The sequence below is a fragment of the Caloenas nicobarica genome, chromosome 3 (genome assembly GCF_036013445.1).
Source record: "Caloenas nicobarica isolate bCalNic1 chromosome 3, bCalNic1.hap1, whole genome shotgun sequence".
NCBI classification, from domain to species: domain Eukaryota; kingdom Metazoa; phylum Chordata; class Aves; order Columbiformes; family Columbidae; genus Caloenas; species Caloenas nicobarica.
Genome location: NC_088247.1, coordinates 97144057 through 97167311, shown reverse-complemented (window position 1 = coordinate 97167311; position 23255 = coordinate 97144057). Strand labels below are relative to the sequence as shown.

Genomic DNA, 23255 nt, shown 5'->3' with positions numbered 1-23255 from the left:
AAATTACTATAACTTCAAAGAGTAAATATATATATATAAACCACAATTGTTACATCTTCTTCCTTTCCAGTGTTTTGCTTTCCCTCACTGATATTAACTTGTGATTTGACTGCAGTACTTTACATATTTAATGTAATTTTAAAACCTCTCCACAAACTTCCTTTGGAGACAAAGTTTTCAGTCTGACTCCAGCAGTACAAGTCCCTGAAAATCTAAATCATAGTATATTATGGATGACAACCAAAAGGTTAAACATTAAAAATTCATCTAATATGTAACAACCTAGGGTGAAATTCTGGCACTAATAATGTAAATTGCAGAACTCCTGCTGGCCTACACATGGCCAGAACATTGCTGCTACAATCCAACATTTTTAGTTTTAATATCATGTTCCATGTGCACAATATAAAAAAATAGTTGTGCCACACAAGATAAAAAGTGATGTTAGAACAAAATACCTAGACATGAAGCTTATGGTATTTTTCTTTAGGGAAGCAGTCATCTAGTATTCAGTAACATTCTTCCCCAGAGAAAAAACATACAATCAGAAGCACAATCTGGATACGAGCCAATAAGCTACACATTAGATTACTGCTAAATCATCTATACAGCCAACTTTCTGCTTTAATTCCCATCTCATTCAGTTTCTTATTTCCTTTCTGACAAATTTCATTGGAGAGCTGAATGCTGACACCCACACAAACTGATTATGAAGATCACAGCTGTCCGTGCACTGGTAAAATTCAAAATCCTTTGACTGTGCATGATGGAAAGACAGATTTAGAGACACAGACTACCACCCTCTTGAGACCCCAAATCAATATATTTTATTTTAAATCCAACAATGAAAAAATTCCACATTCTCAGATACAGTTATAATACGCAAGTTTCAAGGAAAAAAAAAAGGCATTTTCACCATCTCTAATAACATGCATCTAAGTTGTTATTACTGTTAACTAACAGACAGCTCAATAGTACTTGTATCTTAAATAATTGTAGACATCACACCATTCATTACCTGGCACACACTGGCTACTCTGCAGGTGGTAATTCTAAGACACACGATACCAGCAATGGGAAGATCCCTGTTCAAATACAGAGATAAAGTTCTCATTGGTCATCAGCTCATCCCAGCCGCAAGTTCTGGCCACACATTGAAAACCAAGGGCAAGATTCACGGCCACACGGCAGCTGGGCTGCCCTGGACACAGGCCCAGCCTTCAAACCTTCCTGCAAACCCCACACACACCAGCTGCTCTGCATTTGCTCCATTATAGCACAAGGCAGCCAGAAGCACACTGCTTCACCTGGTTTTAACCATTAAATCAAAAAAAAAAAAAGTCAGATCAATGCTAGTTCTCTCAATTCATTAACAGTATCACATAATTAAATCAAAAATTAGAGAATAAAAAGCTTAAGAAGAACTTGCACACAAATATTATCTTAAATTGGAAACAAGCTATATCAAGTGTGTATTAAAAACACATTTGGGGGAAAAGTATTGGAAAAAATGCTATCTTTTTCCCAGAATAAATTAATTCAAAGGATTCAGACTTAAGGTTTTTTTTTTTTTTTTTTTTAAACTAAGACATGTTAACAGATGAATTAAAAAAAAAGTTAATCTACCCAAACAATCTTAAACCCATGCACTTTAACAGTCAAGCTCTCTGAAGTTCCAGATTAACTGACTTTTATAGAAATCGATATTTTCAATACATTCAATACATTAAGTTTTCCTATGCTTTAAAAATGCATTTATAGACCTCCAAATATTTGCCTTCCTCAAGTTTACTGCAAAACAGCATTTTGTAAGTTTCATAGAACTTCGTTTCAAGGATAACTAAAATTCAGAATATTCACAGAATTTTGTTTTAATTTTTTTTTTTTTTAGTTTTCATATTCTGTAAACTACCTGATATTGTTTGACAGAAGTTAACAAACAACACTTTCATAAGTAAGGAACAAGAGATTTGGATCCAGGTACTAGAAACTACACTTGGCATTTTTCTGTCCATAAACCATCACCAAAACTCATGGTCAAGAATTGTAACTTAGCAGCAGCCAATGTTATTATTAGCACAACAGCACAAATTTACCCTTTTTGCAGCTACATGGACCCTGTGGCATTAATCACTGCAGATGCTTGTTTCTGTCAACTACCAGGGCAGGTTCAACTAGAAAACACATATCAGAAATAAATATGCAGTCATATTTTGAAAGGGTTACTGACACATGGCACAAGCCTAACAGCAAATAGATTTTTGAAACAGTTTAGAATTTGAGGCCATATCATGAAATTCAAAGTATCAGGCCTTAGTGCAGGGGTGTCAAACTCATTTTCACCAAGGGCCACATCAGCCTCGCGGTTGCCTTCAAAGAGCTGAATGTAATTTTAGGACTTTATAAATGCGGTAGTAGTAGCTACGTTTATAAATGCGGTAGTAGTAGCTACGTTTATAAATGCGGTAGTAGTAGCTACGTTTATAAATGCGGTAGTAGTAGCTACGTTTATAAATGCGGTAGTAGTAGCTACGTTTATAAATGCGGTAGTAGTAGCTACGTTTATAAATGCGGTAGTAGTAGCTACGTTTATAAATGCGGTAGTAGTAGCTACGTTTATAAATGCAGTAGTAGTAGCTATGTTTATAAAGTCCTAAAATTACATTCGGTCCTTTGAAGGCAACTGCAAGGCTGATGTGGCCGCTGGTGAAAATGAGTTTGACAGCCCTGCGTTAGTGGTTCATTTACCCTCTCTCTTATTTTTTACATGACTTTTATCCTACCCCCCAAAAAAAAAGCAGGGATTCCCTCAAACTAAAGTCTCCATGAAAAATAATATATGGCTCTGCACTGGAGCAGATAGGCTACATGCATATCTTAGCCATAACACCAACAATCATAAAATGCATCAGGAGTCTCCAGCTCCATTAATCAATCAATAAGAGCACGACTGACAAGCTTTACACACTGGGCTACCGCATTTTCTTCACAGCAGGACGCTCCTTATTCACAAGAGCCTCAAGACCAGATCTGCTACGACATGCTCAATTTGCTACCGACCACAGCAGGAGGCTACACCCGGCCAGCAGCCCCGCCAACACCCTGCTGTGCTGTCCTCTTCCCCAGGCAGCCCGAACCCTCCACTTGGCCCTGCTACACCCATCCAAACTAAGGCAAAAGTGACAACTCAGTTCTGTTATTCCTGTCTTCAGCCATGGAAAAAGAGCATCGTGCAAGAAACACGCAGCACCCTAATTTCATTACTTGAATAGAAAGCAATGCAATTAATAATTAGGCTCATATTGCTCAGCAGTGTCTTTCACAGCTGCTTCACAGTGCTTTGGAAGAGATGCTGGCTCACAAATATCAAAATGAATGATAAATGGAAAAAAAAAAAAAGGACCACGGAGACTTGTGCAGCTCAACTTCATACCCCAGCCTTCCAGTAGCACACAAGAAAAATCCTAAAACATATGGAGCAGTGGCAGGAAAGTACATACCACAGCGTTTGCCCTCAAGACTAAGTGCTTCTTTTTACACAAAGTTGGATGGACATAAAGTGAAGTTACTTAAGACTAAACAGAGCTGCCCTGGCACCCTTGGTCAAGGCACAGACAGGTATTCCAGGTTAAAGAAAACCAGAAGCTTTTTCAAGAATGCACATACCTTAAAGCCACCTATACCTTGAATACTCCCAAAACATCTACAGTAGGCATTGTGTTCATCAGTGAATAATTGCAGGAATTAACTCTTTAAAAGAAAACTAGCGGTTATCACGTTCTGCTGTTTTGGCTGGGATAGAGTTAATTTTCTTCCTAGTAGCGAGTATGGGGCTGTGTTTTGGATTTGTGCTGAAAACAGTGTTGATAATCCGGGGGTGTTTTAGTTACAGCTGGGTAGCACTTACACAGGGTCAAAGCCTTTTCTGCTTCCCGCTCCGTACTGCCAGCGGGCGGGCTGGGGCTGCGCAAGAAGCTGGAGGGGACACAGCCAGGACAGCTGACCAAAGGGATATTTCCACACCATATGACGCCATGCTCAGCAATAAAAAATAGAGTGAAGAAGGAGGAAGGGTGGGATGTTCAGAGCAGTGGTGTTTGTCTTCCCAAGTAACCGTAACACATGATGGAGCCATCCTGGAGATGGCTGAACACCTGCCTGCCCATGGGAAGCAGTGAATTAATCCCTTGGTTTGCTTTCCTTGTGCACACAGCTTTTGTTTTACCTTTTACACTCCCTCTCGACCCACAAGCTTTCTCACTTCTACCCTTCCAGTCTCACCAGGAGAGTGAGCGAGCAGCTGTGTGGTGCTCAGTTGCCGGTTGGGGTTAAGACACAACGCATGAGTGAAAAAAGCAGTCATAAAAGTAGGTTAATTGCCAATACTAAACTGGAAGTTTAGCCTGGGGGAAAGCTTATAAAAAATTTACCTTCCTCCCCTCCCCACACTTCTTTCTATAAAGCAGTGAACTACTCAATATTTTAGGGAATAAAGTCTTACTAATTTTTCTGATTCATGTTTGTATTTCCAGTTTTCAAAACAGACAAAGATGCCAAATATTCATCAGATTTGCCTTATTATCTTACAGGATGGAAAAAAAAAATCTCAGATTACTCTTAGTATTTCATTACCATTCAGACAGATGCACAGATAACCTAATTTCAATAGCAAAACACTACATGCTTCTTAAAATGAACTCAGAAATCCATTTCTTATCTATAGGTTTATTAGAAAAAGAACCACAACACATCAAAGCCAGCATCCTACATCCAACTCACACAGACTACTCTGAAGGTCTCACTTTCAAAGAGGCACTTACACAACATTTCTTCTTTTAACAAATCAAAACATGAAATCACCAATTACAGATTAAACCAAGTTGCTCTCCACCTTTGAACAGATCATATCATTCCAGATTGACTTACATACTACTCACGTGAAAATAAACACCCTTTTGGAGTACTAGAGCCTAGTTAATAATTAAAACAGCAATAGCTAATTCACACTAACTTGTGCGTACTTCACTAGGACAAGCAAATGGCACATGCCAAGACCAGTAAATTAAACCCACAGAACACTCACAACTTTGTATCATGCATGCAGAGACATACATACGAGATGTATGGATCAGACACACACCTCTGACAAAGCATGTATATACAGATTCCTAGTTAAATATATTTTCATAGTTACAATACCTATTAGTATCCTGGATTAATCCAGTGCACCGACAGTATTAGACAATACATTCTCACGCAAAATTCTGGCTTTCATCATTCCCTATACCTCGTGAGGCTGACATGAAGCTCTCCTCAGATGGGCAGAGATAAGTAAATGCTGCTGCATGCTGGATGCAGAGCCTCACAAGGAAAATATAGGCAGCTTTTAATTTCTGCATTTTCAGAATCAGACAACACATGAATTAGCAACACATCATCCATTCCAGTTTCTATATAACAGACTGTACCCCAACTGAGTGACTGCTACCATTGATATGCTTACATTGTCACAGTGAAGAAAAAAATAAGAGTTATTTAAGATCTTTAGTGCTGTTGAGCTCCCTGTTACTATGTAAAGTCAGTGAATCTGTCATTCAGCTGCAGAAGCCTCAAGAACACATGTTGGAAAGGACAACACTTCTTCCATCCATAGTACCACAACAACAACGGAGGAAAGCACGTGTCACATTGTTTATCCAAGAGACAGGCTTCATCTACCCAGATTACATCACCAATAAAGGGACTGGAGAATATTCAACAAGCGAAGGGTGAAGTAAGGCTGCAACGCCCTCTGAGCCTTTGAGATACTTTGGTAACGCATGTCACGAGAAACACACAGCCCAGCTGGGTTATCTGGAACAGAAGGTGGCTTCCTCTGGAAAATGAAAAACTCTACATCAACTGTGGCATGTTTGCATTCAGAAGAGTAGAACACACAAACTAGGCATTTGCAAGTGAACTGGAAGGAATGAGGTAACGTAACCTATATGCCAAAAGTGCTGTTACAGTAATGCAGGCACTGGCTTGTAAAGGGCATGGAGAAAGGAAACCGAACATTTGACCTAAGAGGATCTTTGGTTTAGTTGCAAAAGGACACAAGTTTCTACATTTTTAAAGTTTAAAAAAAGAAACACTATACAATTCAAAGTGTACTAACAGTAGTGACATTGGATGCAGCTTGCATCTTTGTAACAGTAAAATACACAGGCATCAAAATCACACATGCACCACTTTGTATGTTGCTGCTTCTAGAAACTCATTTGCCTAATTTCTTCCACACATGGGAAAATACTTTTCTTACTGCTGGGTAGCACATTCTCCCAGGTACTATTTTTTCTTAAGTTTATGTTATTTTAAGTTCTTTAAGTTATGTTACTTCAGGTAACTTCAGCACTTCTGCCTTGTCATTTATGGCCATGCACATTTATTAATGTTGTACACCGGCATTTTTAAACACGTACTGCAACTCAGGGTTTGGTTTGGGCTTTTTTGTTTGTTTTGGTTGGTTGTTTTTTGTTTGGTTGGTTTCTTTTTGTTCTTGTTTCTTTGCAGTCTCACCTCACAGGAACACCACACAAAGCAATACAGAACGCTGTGTACCTTCACACTTCTGAAGTGTACACTGACCATCATCATGGCCCTTAAGAGAAAAATCCCATAGCACGTTTGTCTTTACCTGCACTGCTCAAATTTATTGCTCATTGTTCAAAAATAACCCAGAAGAAAAATGGAGAAGCAGTTATAGTCTCCCCAATTAGGGCTGATTACAGCTGATTGCAAAACAGCCTTGCATCCTTTCCCCTAAGTTGACCAGGCTATCAAGGCAGCCAGGCATCACAATATAAGTAGATGCTTCGTGCTGCTTTGAAGCTGCTGTGGTTAAACGGGAAACACAAAATGAACAAATAACCTCAGCAGTGCAGAAAGGTTAATATATCATGTGGTTAGTCCTCCCAAGTCAGCAACAAGCTCCTTCCTTGGTCTCAAGACTCTATTATCTGATGTAACTGGTTTTAATAACACAGAATGCAAAATAACAAAGAGGAGTGTTTGACTCTGTACAAGAACTGGTGTAGAAGCATGGTAAGATCCATAAAGACCAATAGAAAAATATCACCAGTACCCTTACTCATATTATCAGTGGCTCCCTAAATGAAGTCACAACAGTGGCCCGTCACTTGTTTGGCTCTAAGGAGATCGGTATAATCATTGTGATAAAACCTGCAGAGAAAACATTTTAAGAACTGACAAACTTCTGCCTCAATCTCATTTGCACTGTAATATTTAAACATCTGTTTGCATTACTGTAAAGACAAAGATCAATGACAGTAAGGTTATACTTTGAACACCTCTCCACAGAGGACTTGCTTAAATTCAAATGATCCTATTTTAATCAGGCAGCTTTACAGTCCAAGCTTGCTTTAACACTGGCTCTCATCACCTGTTGCTTTGAGGCATTTTAGCCTTTTCTAATTATCTGTTCAAAATGCATTTTAATTCTTGGGATATAACACTTGATTTCATCAAATAAATGTACAGCCTACTTGACTGTTGTCTGGAGAGTAAATTTTTCCACCTCTTCCCCCTCTTTGTTTAAAATCAACATTGGTAGTCTTAAGTGAGGGAGAAACCTGCCAGTAACACCAAAGCTGGAATATTTTGTCCCTAATTCCATAGCCTTGCCTGCCTTATCCAATGGCAAGCCTTTATGAGGTTCCACATGCTCAGTAACACAAAGCATTTTGTCAGACATACAGACAATACCAGGAGCTAACAGGTTTATTTCATCAATAAATTAACACTTAGAACAGATGAAAACTCAATTCACTTTCTAAACAGTGACTGAGTGAGGAGGGGTAGAACAAATCACAGAGGCAAACCTCTCACTTTCTGCTCTCCATCTGCTCTTGCTCTTTTTTTTATATATAAAAATGATATTTCAAAATATATATTAAGTGCATATATGTGCATATACATATATACACATACAGAGCACACACATTGCCCTCTACTGACCAGAGTCCAATACACCAGTGTCCTGCAACACGCACACTGCTCATCATCCATGATCTCAAATGAACGCTTGACAGGACCGTACCAGTGTGTGTATCAATTCCTGTTACTTGCTGGTACAGTAAGAGGCTTCTCCTTCAATTCAGCAATTGGCTTTTTCAGAACCCAGTTTTAAGGGCCTGGGGTTTCTCTCCTTTCGTTCCTCCTACCTGGTGATACACATAGCAGGACTGGAAAAAGAATCAAAGCGATCACATACACCAGTTGCTTACAGATTAGCCTATGTCTACCCACATACCAGCACCCAAAGCTCTTGCTGGTTTATGCTACATTTGCCAGCACTCACTTTTTCCCCACAGCTAAGCATTTTAATGAAATAGTAGAAGGCTGGAAGGGGGCAGAAGAAGGGGAAGTCAAGTAGCAATACAGACCTGAATGGCACTGACTGCTACTTTCAGGTCACTTTGTAATTCCTTCCCTCTGTTCTTTTCCTGAGTACTGTCATTAACTTTCAACATGAATACAAACTAGAAACATCAAACACAGAGGGAGATCAAAAGCGCTTTAATTCTTAACATCTCCTCTCCTCCATCCCTATACTAAAACAAACCTTTTTGTTTTAAGCGTCCAATTCTATAACTTTAGGAGAGAAGCCACTTTAAACCAAAGTTTAGACACATTTAATATTGAAAAAAATACAGAATTTTTTTTAGCTTAGGAAGCAGCTCAATAAGTTTAACTGTGAGCTTCCTATGGGATCTACTTGTTATATTAGGTCTGTACACTACCTTTCTGACAGCAATCAGTCATAATGTACTATTCACAAGTACCTACAGATGGACATAAAAGAGAAGTGGACTGGGGTTCTTGAAGTGGAGGGAGAAGGAAGGTTTCTGCTATGGTTTCTATACTCACCCAAGGCCCAGTATGATGCAGCTTCCAAAGGCGGAACACTGCTGTAGAGAGCATGGATATACATGAGGTGAATCATCAGCTCAGCCAGGCACCACCAAAAAATAATACGAATTACGCCCACAATTAAGATGCCGAGATTGGTCTTCAAACTGAAGGTTTCTTGTCTCCTCATCTAAAGAAGAGATCCAAAGAGGTTATATGGCACATAACTGACTGTTTTACTCAAATACTCATCCTGAGAACTTTTTAAAATTTCACTTGCTATTCATTATTACTAAGGGACCATTTGACTACACCATTTGGAAATTCCTGATGTACTCTTGAGGGAGACTGGTCTGTCCATTCTCAAAGTTGGCAAGCAGGAGAAATCAACAAGAAGCCAAATGCGAACATATCCTGCACCAAAGTGGTGTAGAAAAGGCCAGACGAATGCTGTTAACCTGAACAGAATCCAGACATGAGATACTTTTCTTTAATTCCTGTAACTTGATCAACTTCTAGAGATAATCAAAAATGTTTAAAGAAACTACAGCTACAAAGGAGAAGCTTTTCCAAGCAGGAGTCCTACCAAACACAATGACTACTCGCTCTTAAAATACCTCCAGCTTCCACCAGCTGCATGAGATTTGAGGATAATTCTTCATTTTTCTCCTGTAGCATTGCCAAGGTCAGCAAGACCTACATGACATGCTAAGCAAATGGCAGTTAAGTGTATGTTAAATATCAGATAAGACAAGGTTTGCATTTGACAGGCTTCAAGACATCCCAAACACACTGCTAACCATAGTAAAGACATCGGTATACTATTATTTTACCTTCTTTCCACAGTAAAAAAAGAATATGATCAAATAACAGAAACATAGAATTGCCTAAAAATTTAGTCATATTTTGCACATCTATCGTTGCATGTGTGCATAACATCTCCTCCAGTCTCTAACTGGCCACCAAAACCACATGTAACAAGAATAGCAACCAACCCACCTGCACAGACAAACCCCCTAATTGCCAGCACACAGCACAGCTAACAGGCAGTTAAGCTCTACTCACAAATGAAGCAGGACACTCATTTTAAAGGTTCATTTCTACCTATTAGATGAAAGCTGGGAGATTACCATCACAGGGGTTTGCATAACAGGCCTTCAAACCCATGACTAGAACTCCTATGATGTGCTTCAGCCCAAGAATTCAACAAGGCCATTGATGACGTGTCACAGTCTCTCATTTTTGTCTGGCAAGAGAAGCCAACTGCCAGCATTTGTACTATGCTTTTCAGGCCATACAGCGGTTTCTCCAAGTCCGGGACTCCTGCTTTCCAGCGTGCTCAGCGGAAGCCCTCGTCTCAGCTTCAGTGAAGGGGTTCTGCAGGTGGTGTTTTCTGATAGCAGCAATAAACACTGTTTCTATTACACACTTTGAATCAACTGCTGGGCAGTACGAACTTCGAAATCCTTCTCCAGCCTCATCTCTCAAAGCAACATTCTCTGCTCAGGTAAGAGCTCTGACAATGCACTTCAGCAAACACCAACAAGAAACACATTAAGGTTGTCCAGTTTGGCCCATCTTCTTCATTGCTTTAGCCAAAGAGGTCTGTGCATATTTAAATGAGAACTTAACTGCAAATATAGGCATCCTATTCTCAGTCGTCTTTTTTGTCCTCACACCAAGAATACAGGGGGTCTTGGCTGAGCCACATCCAATGAGCTCAGTTTCAATGCAAGACCCCACACACACTTTTTCCTCCCAGCTACCCCCAAGCTGCTCTCAACGTGGAGTCTCACAGGTCTCCTGAAGCATTCCTTAAAAAAAAACCAACCAACCAACACACACCAAAACAAACACCACCCCCCCCCCCCGCCAAAACCAAAAAACCTCTCCTCCTCCTAGGGGTACAAGAATATAGTTGGAGTTTAACACACTTCAGAAGCTACAAAACAAACAGTAAGAAAAATAAGTTACCTCAGTTTCTATGCAAGTCTATGTGGACTTTTCCTACAACATCCAAGCCCAGGATAACAACATTCAGCCTTGTCTCTTCCAAAGCTACTGAAGACAAATGAGCTTATGACTTCTCATTCAGGGGTCTACCAGAATCTCACTTTTCATTTCCATAAAGCCCAGTCTATTTGCTGTGGCTTGATCAGAAATTTCTATGCATAAACTGAAACAGCAGGTTTGTTTTAAATGTCCATTCACCTGCTTTATCCCAATGATATTAGCTATAGATATTTCGGGTGGTGATTACGCTTCTTACTCAAGTGTGCAAGAAAATATGGAAAACAAAGCATGGAAATCTGGGGGTTTCCCCATCATGTAGAAGCAGGCTGGAAAAGCAGCCTGCAAGGCACTAGAAAAAACATGCAGTACGATAGGTAGGTCTTTCACATTAAAGCAGCTGCTCAGCTTGCTGAAGTCTGAAGAAAAGTGTTCCAATTAAATCATCAGCTGTTCTCACACTAACATGAGGGAAACTAGAGTATTCAGGAATTCCTAACACAAACCAGCAGCTTTCTGTGACTCTGAAATATGTCTCAGAGTTAATAGCCAGGTGCTGCTGAAAATGTTACATTATTCCATCTGATGAAGGAAAACAAAAATTCAGCTCAGCAGCTACATGTTAAAATTATGAACCCTCTCCAAATGTAACGACATATGTCAGTGGCTCCCTGGTTGAAGGGATGAATACGATGTCAGACAAAAAAAAAAAAAGATAGCTTTAGAGACCCAAACAATTCTTAAACTCCAAGGACTAAGTAAAAACTGACATCCTTTGCATCACCATTAAGTAGGAAAAATATTATAGAATCAGTTCTAGATGCTTTTACTGAAGTAAAAATATGCATGAATTAAAAAATCCTCTTCTGTAGGTTTGTTTTGGGTTTTGGGGGTTTTTTTAATTTTGTTTGTTTTGTGGGGTTTTTTCTGGGTTGTTTTTTGTTTGTTTGTTATTTTCAAAGTACCTCATTGAGGGAAAAATCTTTATGCCAGAAGGAAGACAGATCAGAGCCTGATAGAGAAGATTAATGATCCAGCCCTCAAAAACTGTTTTGCTTTCTTTCCACTTTCTCTAACACTGGAATCTAATCAAATTCTCTCCACCCAAGCACTACATATAAAGACTTATTTTGAAAATATATTTTGACTGAATATATTCTCAGTGTTAGTTACCAGCCTTATGCAAGTTCAGTATTACAACATGACTGACATACAAACATACATAGTCAAGACTGGCTTCTAACTACAGCCTTTCCTTTTGCATGCATCATACTTCAATGCTTACAGAGAAAAGGATGATAGATACAGACCAACATTAGGAACACCATCTGTTTCAAAGTCTCATCTGTATCAGTTTTTGTCAAGTAAGTAAGTAGAAAAATAAATCAAAACTGAGGCTTACCTGTAAACTACATCATGAAACCACAAGATTAAAAGAGCATCAAGGAAAACTAGAAGAAATTGTCTACCTAATATTTTCTCATGACTGGTATTAAAAAATTTCTCAAGATGGGGGGTGAGGGAGAGGCGGAAATCAACCTATCATGCTTTAATCTGTTCTTCAAAGTACAGGGTCTGTGTCTAGATTTGGCAGCTGAAAAGAGATCACTATGCGCTTCAGTAGGTCTTCACCCAATTCACCTGAGGTGTGAATGCACTGAAAATTTTTAACTGTGTGATCTTAAAACCACGATTACCTGCTTACTGAATTCATCAAAATTCATAAGAGGTCCATTGTGGAACGTAGGATAATAAAACACATATGCCAGCATCCACAGGAATGAGTGGGATGACTTCTGGGCAGGTCCATGCCAGCAGTACTCCAGGCTGAAGCTAGTGCAGAAGAGACCACGGACAGACAGCGTGAAGAGCAGCAGATAATACTCGTTTTCAGTGTCATACCACTTTCTCTGCAAGACAAAAAGCCAGAACACAATGGTGCAAAGCTGCGTTTTCTATATGGCAGGACAGCAATGTCCACCCAGATCCTAATTTTCAGGATCACTGGTAGCAGGAAGAAACTAAAGCAAACAGCAGCTGGAACAAGCATCTGAAGTGAACAGTACTACTTAATGCATGCACAACAAGCACTGACTGTTGATGAAGGGTCTCCAAAGGTACTGTAGCCAGCATAAAGAGACAATAGTTTGATTTCAGAAACATATTAGGTTGTGAAAAACTATGACAGCAGAAGAGCTTTTCTTACAGGAATGCCATTATCTCCCTCAGGTTTGGTCCAGTAATACAATATCCAAACCAGCTGGCAATCCCACTGACAGCCAAGGGACTCATAGGGCTGAAGCCAAGGCTGCAGTTCAGATCTGGAAGAAAGAAGAAAGCCCGAGGCTGGAAAGATGTTACTGAGCCTTTATCAAGTTTTTGACACTGTCACACCTGTTTCCAACAACACACACACATCATCACAGAAACACTTGGAATCAGCAGCATAGTCTGCATGATTTTTTTTTTTGCATTTATATTGCAGTGGGCCTTTTCCTCCTCTCAGCGAGACACAAAGCTGTCTACACCACACAAAGAGACCCTATCCACTCCTCTCCCCTCTGCACTCCCCCTGTGATCATCAGAAAAACAAGCCTTATAACATATGCCCAGTTTTTCCCCTTAGTCCGAGCAAATGCAACAAGGACATCTCCTCACACCTGTGCAGCAGTTTCTCCCAAGTCTGTACTGCCCAGGAAAGACCATTAGAGAAAGAGCAAAACCAAGCTTGCATCAACTCGTTGTAAGCAAGCAACTTGTCTGGTACACATCAAAGTGCTGCAGACTCCCTTTCCACACAGAAGCCTGCAGTCACAAATAAAACATGGTCAGGCTCGACTAAGCAACTCCTGGATACAAACCCAAAAACGGGTTGGTAGGATTCTAGCTCCAAAGAACAACAAATGTGTTTACTAGAGCACTAGTAAAGTATTGTCACAACCCAGCTCTACTGAACACCTCTTGCACATTAAGGCACGTACTTTCATCTCAATGCACCGGCCAGTGTGATTGAGAAATACAACTTTGCTAACTGTAGAAGCTCTAGCACGAATCACTGCAGCTCTACTGCCTAAGGTTTTGAGCCATTCTCTGCTTACATTAACTGAAGCGATAGCACTCTGTCATCAAGACAGGTACTATAACAGACAACCACCACCATAATTCATCTGATGCTTAATTAGCCCTTCCCACATTACCTTGGCTTCTTCCACAGCTGGTATGCGTAATGTGGACAGCAGGATAAGGGAGGATAACCATGTCAGGAGTGACAGCCGAAACTGAGCCACAGCAAATGAAATAGATGCATGTAACAAAATTACAGCAAAGCCCTTGATTCCCAGTAACAACCAGCAGGCAGCCATTCCATAAACCATCAAGCACCATGGCTTATACTGTGAGAAAAAGAAAAATGAACAATTTTTAGTTTATTATTATTTCTAGAGAAGAAAACCACTGAATATCTGTGCTGTGCTACACAGAGTCTATAGTAGAAACAAATGTAGTCAAAAAGGTTAAGAACACATATGAAAAAATACAGGGAAACCCAACTGTATCCATAAAGATGGAAGGGAAGAGTTTTCTGTAGCAGCGTGTGTGAAACCCACAGCCTCCTTGATCTGGGAGAGAACATAACTTTCTCCTTTCCTTACCCAAACTAGCAGATGTGACACAACATGCTAGTCATTTCCCACAATCGTGCAGTCATGCCAAAAGCCAAGCAGTCATCACTTTACAGTATTGGAAAGGAATAACCACACCTGCCTTTTGTGTACAGGACAAATGACACTGGTTAACGGTTCACAACAAAGCACATGCTTTCAAGGGTTGGAGGCTGAAGCGTCCAAAGACAGACCTAAGACAACTTATCTCTTTGCTCTCACCTGTGCATCATTACAGACCCAGTCACACAATGCACCCCACAGAGCAGTATTTCCCACACTCAGTAGCCTCAGTGCTGAGTTTCCCATGCCCAGAGTAAACTGAAACCCCATAGACCCTCTGCTGTGAAGAAAATCCATACATACCTTCTCCACCAAGAGCCTGGACACTTGTGATACCAGCAGGTGACCAGCCAGAAGCCACAGTATACGTTCCCTTCCCCATTCGATCCAGTAGCTCCACTCAAAGTCCATGGGGTCCTGAGGCATCAAGGGAACTGGTCAGTATGTGTATCTGGCCACAAAAGCACATCCTTACAAGATAAGGAAATGTCTCTGTAACACACTAGGTCTCTTACCCAACACCACAGAAATCAACACCTGGAGAATATCTGGCTTCAGCAATGCAGTCTGATCACTTACAGAGGTGAGCTCTGACAGCTCCATTTTGACTTGCAGTGGTGTGAAATTCAAAAAAAGAGTTTTAGACAACATCATGACTCCTAGGCCCCATGCTAGCACCGAACCTGACCAAGCAGCAATTGCTGCCTTTCATCACAAATGCCATGGGAGTTTTCTAACCATGAAGTGGGTAGTGAGGCAACCACGCACCCCTCCACACCAGGACGTGGGGAACAGGCTAGTGACTACACAGAGATGCAGCGAGGAACAAGAGTCTCATCTCTTCAAATCCAACAATTCACACCTCTGCTTGCCCTGATCCTGTTAATTTTAGATTTTATTTTTTCACTTTAGAAAGAAAAAAAGGCCCCCCCACAGTTTTAGACTATATTTAACTCATGCAAAGTTTAGCCAGGATTTTTTTTTTTCCCAACTTCCATCAACCTTTTAAGAAAGGCGACAGAGAAGCACAGCACAGCTTTCCACGCACATGCCCCTCACCTCTCCTAAGCAATTCTTGGGTGAAAAGACACCTTGCTGGAAGAGAAGTTTCATTCCTTGTTTCAACAAAGCCTAGGCACATTTTTACCTAAATGAGGTAAGAGGGATCAGCTGGTAGCCCCTTGTCTCACACAGAGCCTCACTAAAAGTTCATGTCTACAATTGCTTTATGCCTTTCTTGAAAACACACGTCAAGGGTCCCTTACCATCAGCGATGGTGGGCCTCAACACCAAAATACTTCTACAGACATGCATTCCTGGTCTTGTGTAAATCATCCTCAATATTAGCTGCACTTCTTCAAAAGGATGTGAGGTTAAAAGCAAGCAAGGCGGGAGGTGTCTGGTTGTTTTTTGGTTTGAGGCAGAGTTTTCTTCTTAGATTCTTTTTAAGACCAATCATGTTTATTTAAGCCCTTATGCCCCTAAAATCTGTTATCCTCTATTCTGGACTACAGGCCAAAAAAGAAGAAAACATGTTCACTGATGTTAAGCATTATCCAAACCAGCCAGTGACAGGAAAAAAGGGGAAAAGGCTGCAGGAAATGTTGAGGGCGATCATAGCTTTTAAGGCCAAACAGTAAAACAGAGGGTTATTAAGTGATATATGAAGGAGATACACTTAGGCCAGGGATCAATAAGAGAAACAAAACTTTGGTTACGATTCTTAGATCTAGGCACACCTGAGAAGTCCCTCTTCCTCATTAGAAACAGACCAAAAGTAACTGTGGGTATCTGAATTTGGAGTTATTACAAACCTTTGAAGCTAGACCAGAAGCTCAGGAGAGCAAAGGGGATAGAGACACAAAATAAAAGATGCTAGTATTGGTCACTCATCCTACCTTTTTGAGGCCCTGAAAGAGAGTTCCTGGTTCCAGCGCAAACCTTCTGTCCAACACAGCTTCATACTCTGCAGAGAAAGCAAACCTTTGCTAAGGACACAGCAGTCAGAGCTGGGAAAGCCAGGGATGTGGCTTCTGCTGCTCAAGAGCACCACATTCCTGTGCTACCTCTGCCAGTGGGGACGCTTGGAGCCAGGGAAGGGCACATCACCATGTCACTGCTCCCCAGGCAACAGCTCTGCCTCGCAGCAAAGGCAAAGCCACTGACCTGCCCAGAACTTATGCTTTGATTTCCCCCTTGCAAGAGGGGCAGTAGCAGACAGGGACCAACCTTTTACCACACAGGGGCTGCACTAATACATATTTCCCCCTTTTCAGGGCTGTCTGGCTTCTCCCACTGGAGCAAAAGGGACACACAGACCTGACAGTGACCAGTACAGCCAGAGCAGGGCAAAGCTGTTCAGAGAAGCCACCTCCAGAACCCGTTCCGATGACATTTTTGCCATCTCTACGGAAGACACACTGTACACACAGGCGCACAGCCCTGTACCCATTTACGCAGCACTTTCTTCACTGCCCTGCAAGTGCCTTTTGGCACTTCTGTTCTTCCCTTAATAGAGCCAGCTAGGGTCATTACTGTAGAACACCTTGCTGATTAAACCCAACAAGATACAATACACATTTCCCTAACAAGCCTCTCTAACTAGCTTTACTTTTATTAGATAATACTACCTTTGTTTCCCTTAAAATATTAGTGTGCCAGAACACAACTTTTTTCCAATCGACAAATTGTATTTAAATGGTTCAAAACCTCACCTCTCCTCTGCACTATGCAGCCCCACTGAACCAAAACCAACCCACCATAGCAGCTAACGAGAGGCTACGCAAGACACAGGTGTATGTTTGGAAACAAACTTCTTCTCAGTGAGGGTAACAGAGCACTGGAACAGGCTGCCCAGTGAGGTTGCAGAGTCTCCTTCTCTGGAGACGTTCAAAACCTGCCTGGACGCCTTCCTGTGTAACCTCATCTGGGTGTTCCTGCTCCGGTGGGGGGATTGGACTGGATGATCTTTTGAGGTCGCTTCCAAGCCCTAACATTCTGTGATTCTGTGAAACCAACCTCAAAGCTGCAAAAACAACCCAGAGCTCCAGGCAGGGTAGCACCCACCTGCCCTGAAGCCTCCCCAGGTTCAGTCCCCAGCGAGCACCATCAGGAGGCACAGCTGTTTCAGAACCACCCACCTCCAAGGAGCTGCAGGTGTGAGCACTAAAGACCAGCCAGGAAGAAAAAAAAAAAAAAAAATCAGACACAACTTCACTGAACTTCCCCCATCTGAGCAGCTGAGCTTCAAAGGTCTCCCTCACAAGTTCCCCAACAACCAAGTGCCAGGACACCACTGCCAAGGGCCTTCCCAGCACCTGAGGCAGAAAAGCCTGGGGCAAAGCTCTCACTCCAGCTGGTATATGGCTACTGCTTCCTCACACAGGGCCGGTTCACAGCCAGAATCACAGAATGTCAGGGATTGGAAGGGACCTCAAATGATCATCCAGTCCAATCCCCCCACCGGAGCAGAAACACCTAGGTGAGGTTACACAGGAAGGCATCCAGGTGGGTTTTGAATGTCTCCAGAGAAGGAGACTCCACAACCTCCCTGGGCAGCCTGTTCCAGGCTCTGTCACCTTCACTGAGAAGAAGTTTCTCCTCATATTTAAGTGGAACCTCTTGTGTTCCAGTTCGAACCCATTATCCCTTGTCTTATCATTGGTTGCCACCAAGAAGAGCCTGGCTCCATCCTCATGACACTCACCCTTGACATATTTATAAACATTAACAAGGTCACCACTCAGTCTCCTCTTCTCCAAGCTAAAGAGCCCCAGCTCCCTCAGCCTTTCCTCATAAAGGAGATGCTCCACTCCCTTCATCATCTTCGTTGCCCTGCACTGGACTCTCTCCAGCAGTTCCCTGTCCTTCTGGAACTGAGGGGCCCAGAACTGGACACAATATTCCAGATGAGGTCTCACCAGGGCAGAGTAGAGGGGAAGGAGAACCTCTCTCGACCTACTAACCACCCCCCTTCTAATCCACCCCAGGATGCCATTGGCCTTACTGGCCACAAGGGCCCAGTGCTGGCTCATGGTCATCCTGCTGTCCACCAGGACCCCCAGGTCCCTTTCCCCTACACTGCTCTCTAACAGGTTGTTCCCCAACTTATACTGGAACCTGGGGTTGAAAGAACGCAGGTGCTCCTTGCAGAGGAACAAAGCAGAAACCAACCCAGAGGGGACAACTCGAGCTGAGCTGCCTCACCAGCCACGGGCGGGATGCGCTGCAGAAGCGAGCACACCTGCGCTGCAGACTTACTTTGAGACACCTGGTGCGCTTCGTAGAAAGCGTAGAGATGAGAGCCCACGGCGAGGAGCCCGTAGAGACGCACCTCCCAGCCCGGCAGCAGCATCGGCCCGGGAGCTGCTCCCCCGCTGACCCCGCCGGCCGCCTCCCTGCGCGGAGAGAGGACGGGAGAGGTTTCCCCGCGGAAGACACACGGGCAGCGGGACAACCCGCACCGGCCCCAGCGGCTACCGCTCGCCGGCCCTCGCGGCGGGACCCCGGCGGGCCGAGCGGCGGCCACCGACCGCGCTGCCGGCCCCCGCGCTGCTGCTGCCCTGCGGCGGGGCGCACGGAGGGGCCCGGGCTCCGCCGGCAACTGACGGGAGACAAGCCCTGCCCGGCCGCGACGGTTGCGGAGGGCCCAGGGCTGAAGGCTCGGCACGGCCCAGGTCCGGCGGAGCCCTCGGGGCAGGACGAGAGCCAGGCCGGACCCCAGCTGCTCTCGCCGACGCGGGACTTGAGGGAGGACCGCGCTCCGCTCTCACCTGAGGAGGGCTTCGCCGCCGGGAGCGGGAGGAGCAGCAACCACGTCCCCAGGCGCGCCGAACTGGGGAGACTCCGGCCGCTGGCTCGGGCAGGCGGAGCCCCGCGGCAGTCGGCTCGGGCAGGACGGCCCCGCCCCCCGCGGTGCGCTGTGCCGCCCCCGCGTGGGGCGGGCGGGGCGGGCTCCACGCCCCTGCGCGCTCTCTCCGGGCCGCCGGGCGGCGCTGCAGCGCTCCCCGCCGCGCCGGAGCGAACCGCGCAGGCCCCAGCGCGCCCCCGCTGCGGCGGGGCCCGGCGGCTTCTCCGGGGACGTGGGGATTAGGCCGGGATCGCTCTCGGCTCCCCGCCCGCTGCGGCCGGGCCGGCGCGCGTCTGGAGGGCTGCGGCAGAACTCATTTCACAGAATCACAGAATGGTTGGGGTTGGAAAGGACCTCTGGAGGTCATCTAGACCAACCCGCCTGCTAAAGCAGGTTCACCAGAGCAGATCGCACAGGAAGGTGTCCAGGCGGGTTTGAATGTCTCCAGAGGAGACTCCACAACATCCTTGGGCAGGCTGTTCCAGGGCTCTGGCACCCTCAGAGTAAAGAAGTTTCTCCTCATATTCAGATGGAACCTCCTGTGCTTCAGTCTGTGCCTGTTGTCCCTCATCCTATCGCTGGACACCGCTAAAAACAGTCTGGTCCCGTCCTCTTCACAGAATCACAGAATGTCAGGGATTGGAAGGGACCTCAAAAGATCATCCAGTCCAACCCCCCACTGGAGCAGGAACACCCAGATGAGGTTACACAGGAAGGTGTCCAGGTGGGTTTTGAATGTCTCCAGAGAAGGAGACTCCACAACCTCCCTGGGCAGCCTGTTCCAGGCTCTGTCACCCTCACTAAGAAGAAGTTTCTTCTCATATTTAAGTGGAACCTCTTGTGTTCCAGTTTGCACCCGTTGCCCCTTGTCCTATCATTGGTTGTCACCGGAAAGATCCTGGCTCCATCCTCCTGACACTCACCCTTGACATATTTATAAATATTAATGAGGTCACCCCTCAGTCTCCTCCAAGCTAAAGAGCCCCAGCTCCCTCAGCCTTTCCTCATACGGGAGATGCTCCACTCCATCATCTTTGTTGCCCTGCGCTGGGCTCTCTCCAGCAGTTCCCTGTCCTTCTGGAACTGAGGGGCCCAGAACTGGACACAATATTCCAGATGAGGTCTCACCAGGGCAGAGTAGAGGGGAAGGAGAACCTCTCTCGACCTACTAACCACCCCCCTTCTAATCCACCCCAGGATGCCATTGGCCTTACTGGCCACAAGGGCCCAGTGCTGGCTCATGGTCATCCTGCTGTCCACCAGGACCCCCAGGTCCCTTTCCCCTACACTGCTCTCTAATAGGTCATTCCCCAACCTGTACTGGAACGTGCGGTTGTTCCTGCCCAGATGCAAGACTCTGCACTTGCCCTTGTTATATTTCATTAAATTTTTCCCCGCCCAACTCTCCAGCTTGTCCAGATCTCGCTGGATGGCAGCACAGCCCTCTGGCGTGTCAGCCACTCCTCCCAGTTTGGTGTCATCAGCAAACTTGCTGACAGTACACTCTAGTCCCTCATCCAAGTCGTTGATGAATATATTGAATAGTACCCTCCCTTGAGATATTTATAAACATTGATGAGATCCCCTCTCAGCGTTCTCTTCTCCAGGCTGAACAGACCCAGCTTTCTCCTCACTAAATAAGAACCACCGTTGTCTATGGGAATGAAATGTGTCGTGCAGGACTGCTTAGGTCTGCTGAGAATCCAGCAGCTGACTTATGTCAAACGCATGAGCCATTTGGGTAGGAAGCTGTCGATCTGGTCTGTGTTCCCCATAACATTTATCAGGACCTGACTGCGGATGCAGGCACTCTGAGGGCTGAGCGACCATAAGAGAGCGTCACTTGTATAAAGGTATTACGGGAAAAGGGCACCAGCTCCAGTGCTTCACAGGCACTGGGACAAGCCACAGGGATGGCACTGGGAGACAGATGCTGCAAGGAAGAGTGAAAAGACAGACATCTTCAACATAGCAGTCTCAGAAAAGTTGTTCCAAGAGACATGGTATAAATTAATGCTGAAGTAAAAATGAAGGGTTGCATTCAGATGAAAAGAATGTCCGTAACAGCCTCTTAGAGGCTTTTATCCCCCCCTGCTGCAGTGCAAGGTACACTGAGGCAGGGACACTTTTTGCAGTCATCATGACACAGCTTGACAAGTTAGCAGGTCTGAAGAGCACCACCAAAGCAGGAATGTGGGGCTGGAAGTGCTGGTGCTGACAACAACCTCATGGATCAACCTGCACTTTAGCAAGGGTTCCCTGCTCCTAGCACTTCAGACACAGCTGATGAGCCTCACTGCTCTTAGTATTAAAAATGCATTGACTTCCCAGCCCTTAAAGTCTGGGCAATTTATGCTCCTCTGTTCTCACACCATGTGACTTTTATCCCTGTCTTGTGTTGACATCGGTGATGTGGTTTTTTAATGGGAGAAATGTTTCATAGTCTTTTGCATGTCATCTTGCTGGATTTTTGAGTTTCTCTAATAAAATGGGGTTTCAGTTCTCTCGATCACCTTAAGGCCTTCTTTGCATATTAAAATTCCTGTTTCCTGATCTTTAAAAGCCAGACCGGTCTCTGATACTCCAGGTTAAGTCTCACCACTACAAGGGATTAAATCTTCCCTATCTGAACCAGATAAGCATCTCCTGGTATCTCTAAAAATCATGTCTGTCTTTGTCAGAGCCACATGGTGGTCCCTAATCATTTTGCCTTTTGCCTCCAGTTTTTCTTTCTGTCTCTCTCTGCCAGGGAATGGCTCATCTTTGGTTTACAGAGCCAATTTTTATATAGCCCCTAGATGCAAGATGTTGCATGTGCTCTGTGAAACTCCCGTAAAAATCTCAAAGTCAGGTACATACTCCTCTGTGATGCCCAGATCCTCTTCTCTGCTGACAGTGCTTCCCCAACTTTTGCCCTCAGGAGGTTAGTCAGTACCTTCCCCTTAAAAAAAATATAACGATACCTGCATAACAGCACCATAACAGCAGTCCTGAATTTGTAGAAACTTTTCCACAGCACTGCAGGCGAGTTACGGCCACTAAGGGTCAGCAGAGCTTGTATTTTCCTGCTGGTTTGTGGTTTCTGGTCAGCAGCGTGAAGTCAGCACAGGCAGCAGGCCCTCTAGGTGGCTGCAGAACACAAACCGTGTGCATGCAGCAGCGGTACTGCAGCTTCGGAAAGGGCAGAGGTAACAAATTACAGCTTTTACGTCGGGTTGCACTGAAAAGGATGTCTTTGTCATTAGTAAAGTGACGACATCCAGGAGCCCATGTATGCTCTGTGACCACCCAGTCGATGGAGCAGGAACGCTGAAGAATTCTGACAAAAGCCCCAGCTGGAAGATGTCACTGCCCGGATTTCTACATGAGACTATTTTTTTTTCCCCTCACCCTTATTCAAAGGATTTTATATACTAAAACACGACAAAAATCTCAGTGAATGACTTTGCAAGACTAGCTCTAAACTAAGCTGCTGAACATCATTGGCATGAACACCTACGCATTGAGATGGTCCTCGACATTTTAGATGCCACAAGTAAAAAGCAAGTCCTGCTGCTGCTGTAGTCACTGACAGGCAGCAGAGGAATCCAAGAGTAAAAACCCTAGAAAAGTGGCAGCAGAAAACCCCACTTCTCATTTGGTCAGCAAGGAGGTATAGTTTTTTAAACATCTCTTGCTCTGTGTCCCAGCAGCCACGCAGGCCTGGCAGCCTCTTCAAGGCATCTGCCCTTTGGCAAGAAATTGGTGTGATGCTGAGTATACCT

General features: G+C 44.2%; 1 protein-coding gene across 1 annotated transcript in view; it reads right to left on the bottom strand.

The window, feature by feature from the left end:
- The window catches only part of HHAT (hedgehog acyltransferase), a 159307-nt gene extending 139822 nt beyond the window's left edge, over positions 1-19485 (bottom strand). The window contains exons 1-7 of the mRNA XM_065631678.1: positions 19415-19485; positions 18903-19039; positions 16541-16608; positions 14946-15059; positions 14118-14312; positions 12618-12830; positions 8929-9100 (exon numbers count right to left, since the gene is read on the bottom strand). Coding sequence (XP_065487750.1) covers positions 8929-9100; positions 12618-12830; positions 14118-14312; positions 14946-15059; positions 16541-16608; positions 18903-18996 — 856 coding nt within the window. The 5' untranslated portion in view covers positions 18997-19039; positions 19415-19485. The remainder of the gene's footprint in view (positions 1-8928; positions 9101-12617; positions 12831-14117; positions 14313-14945; positions 15060-16540; positions 16609-18902; positions 19040-19414) is intronic.
- Between the last annotated feature and the right edge of the window lie 3770 nt (positions 19486-23255).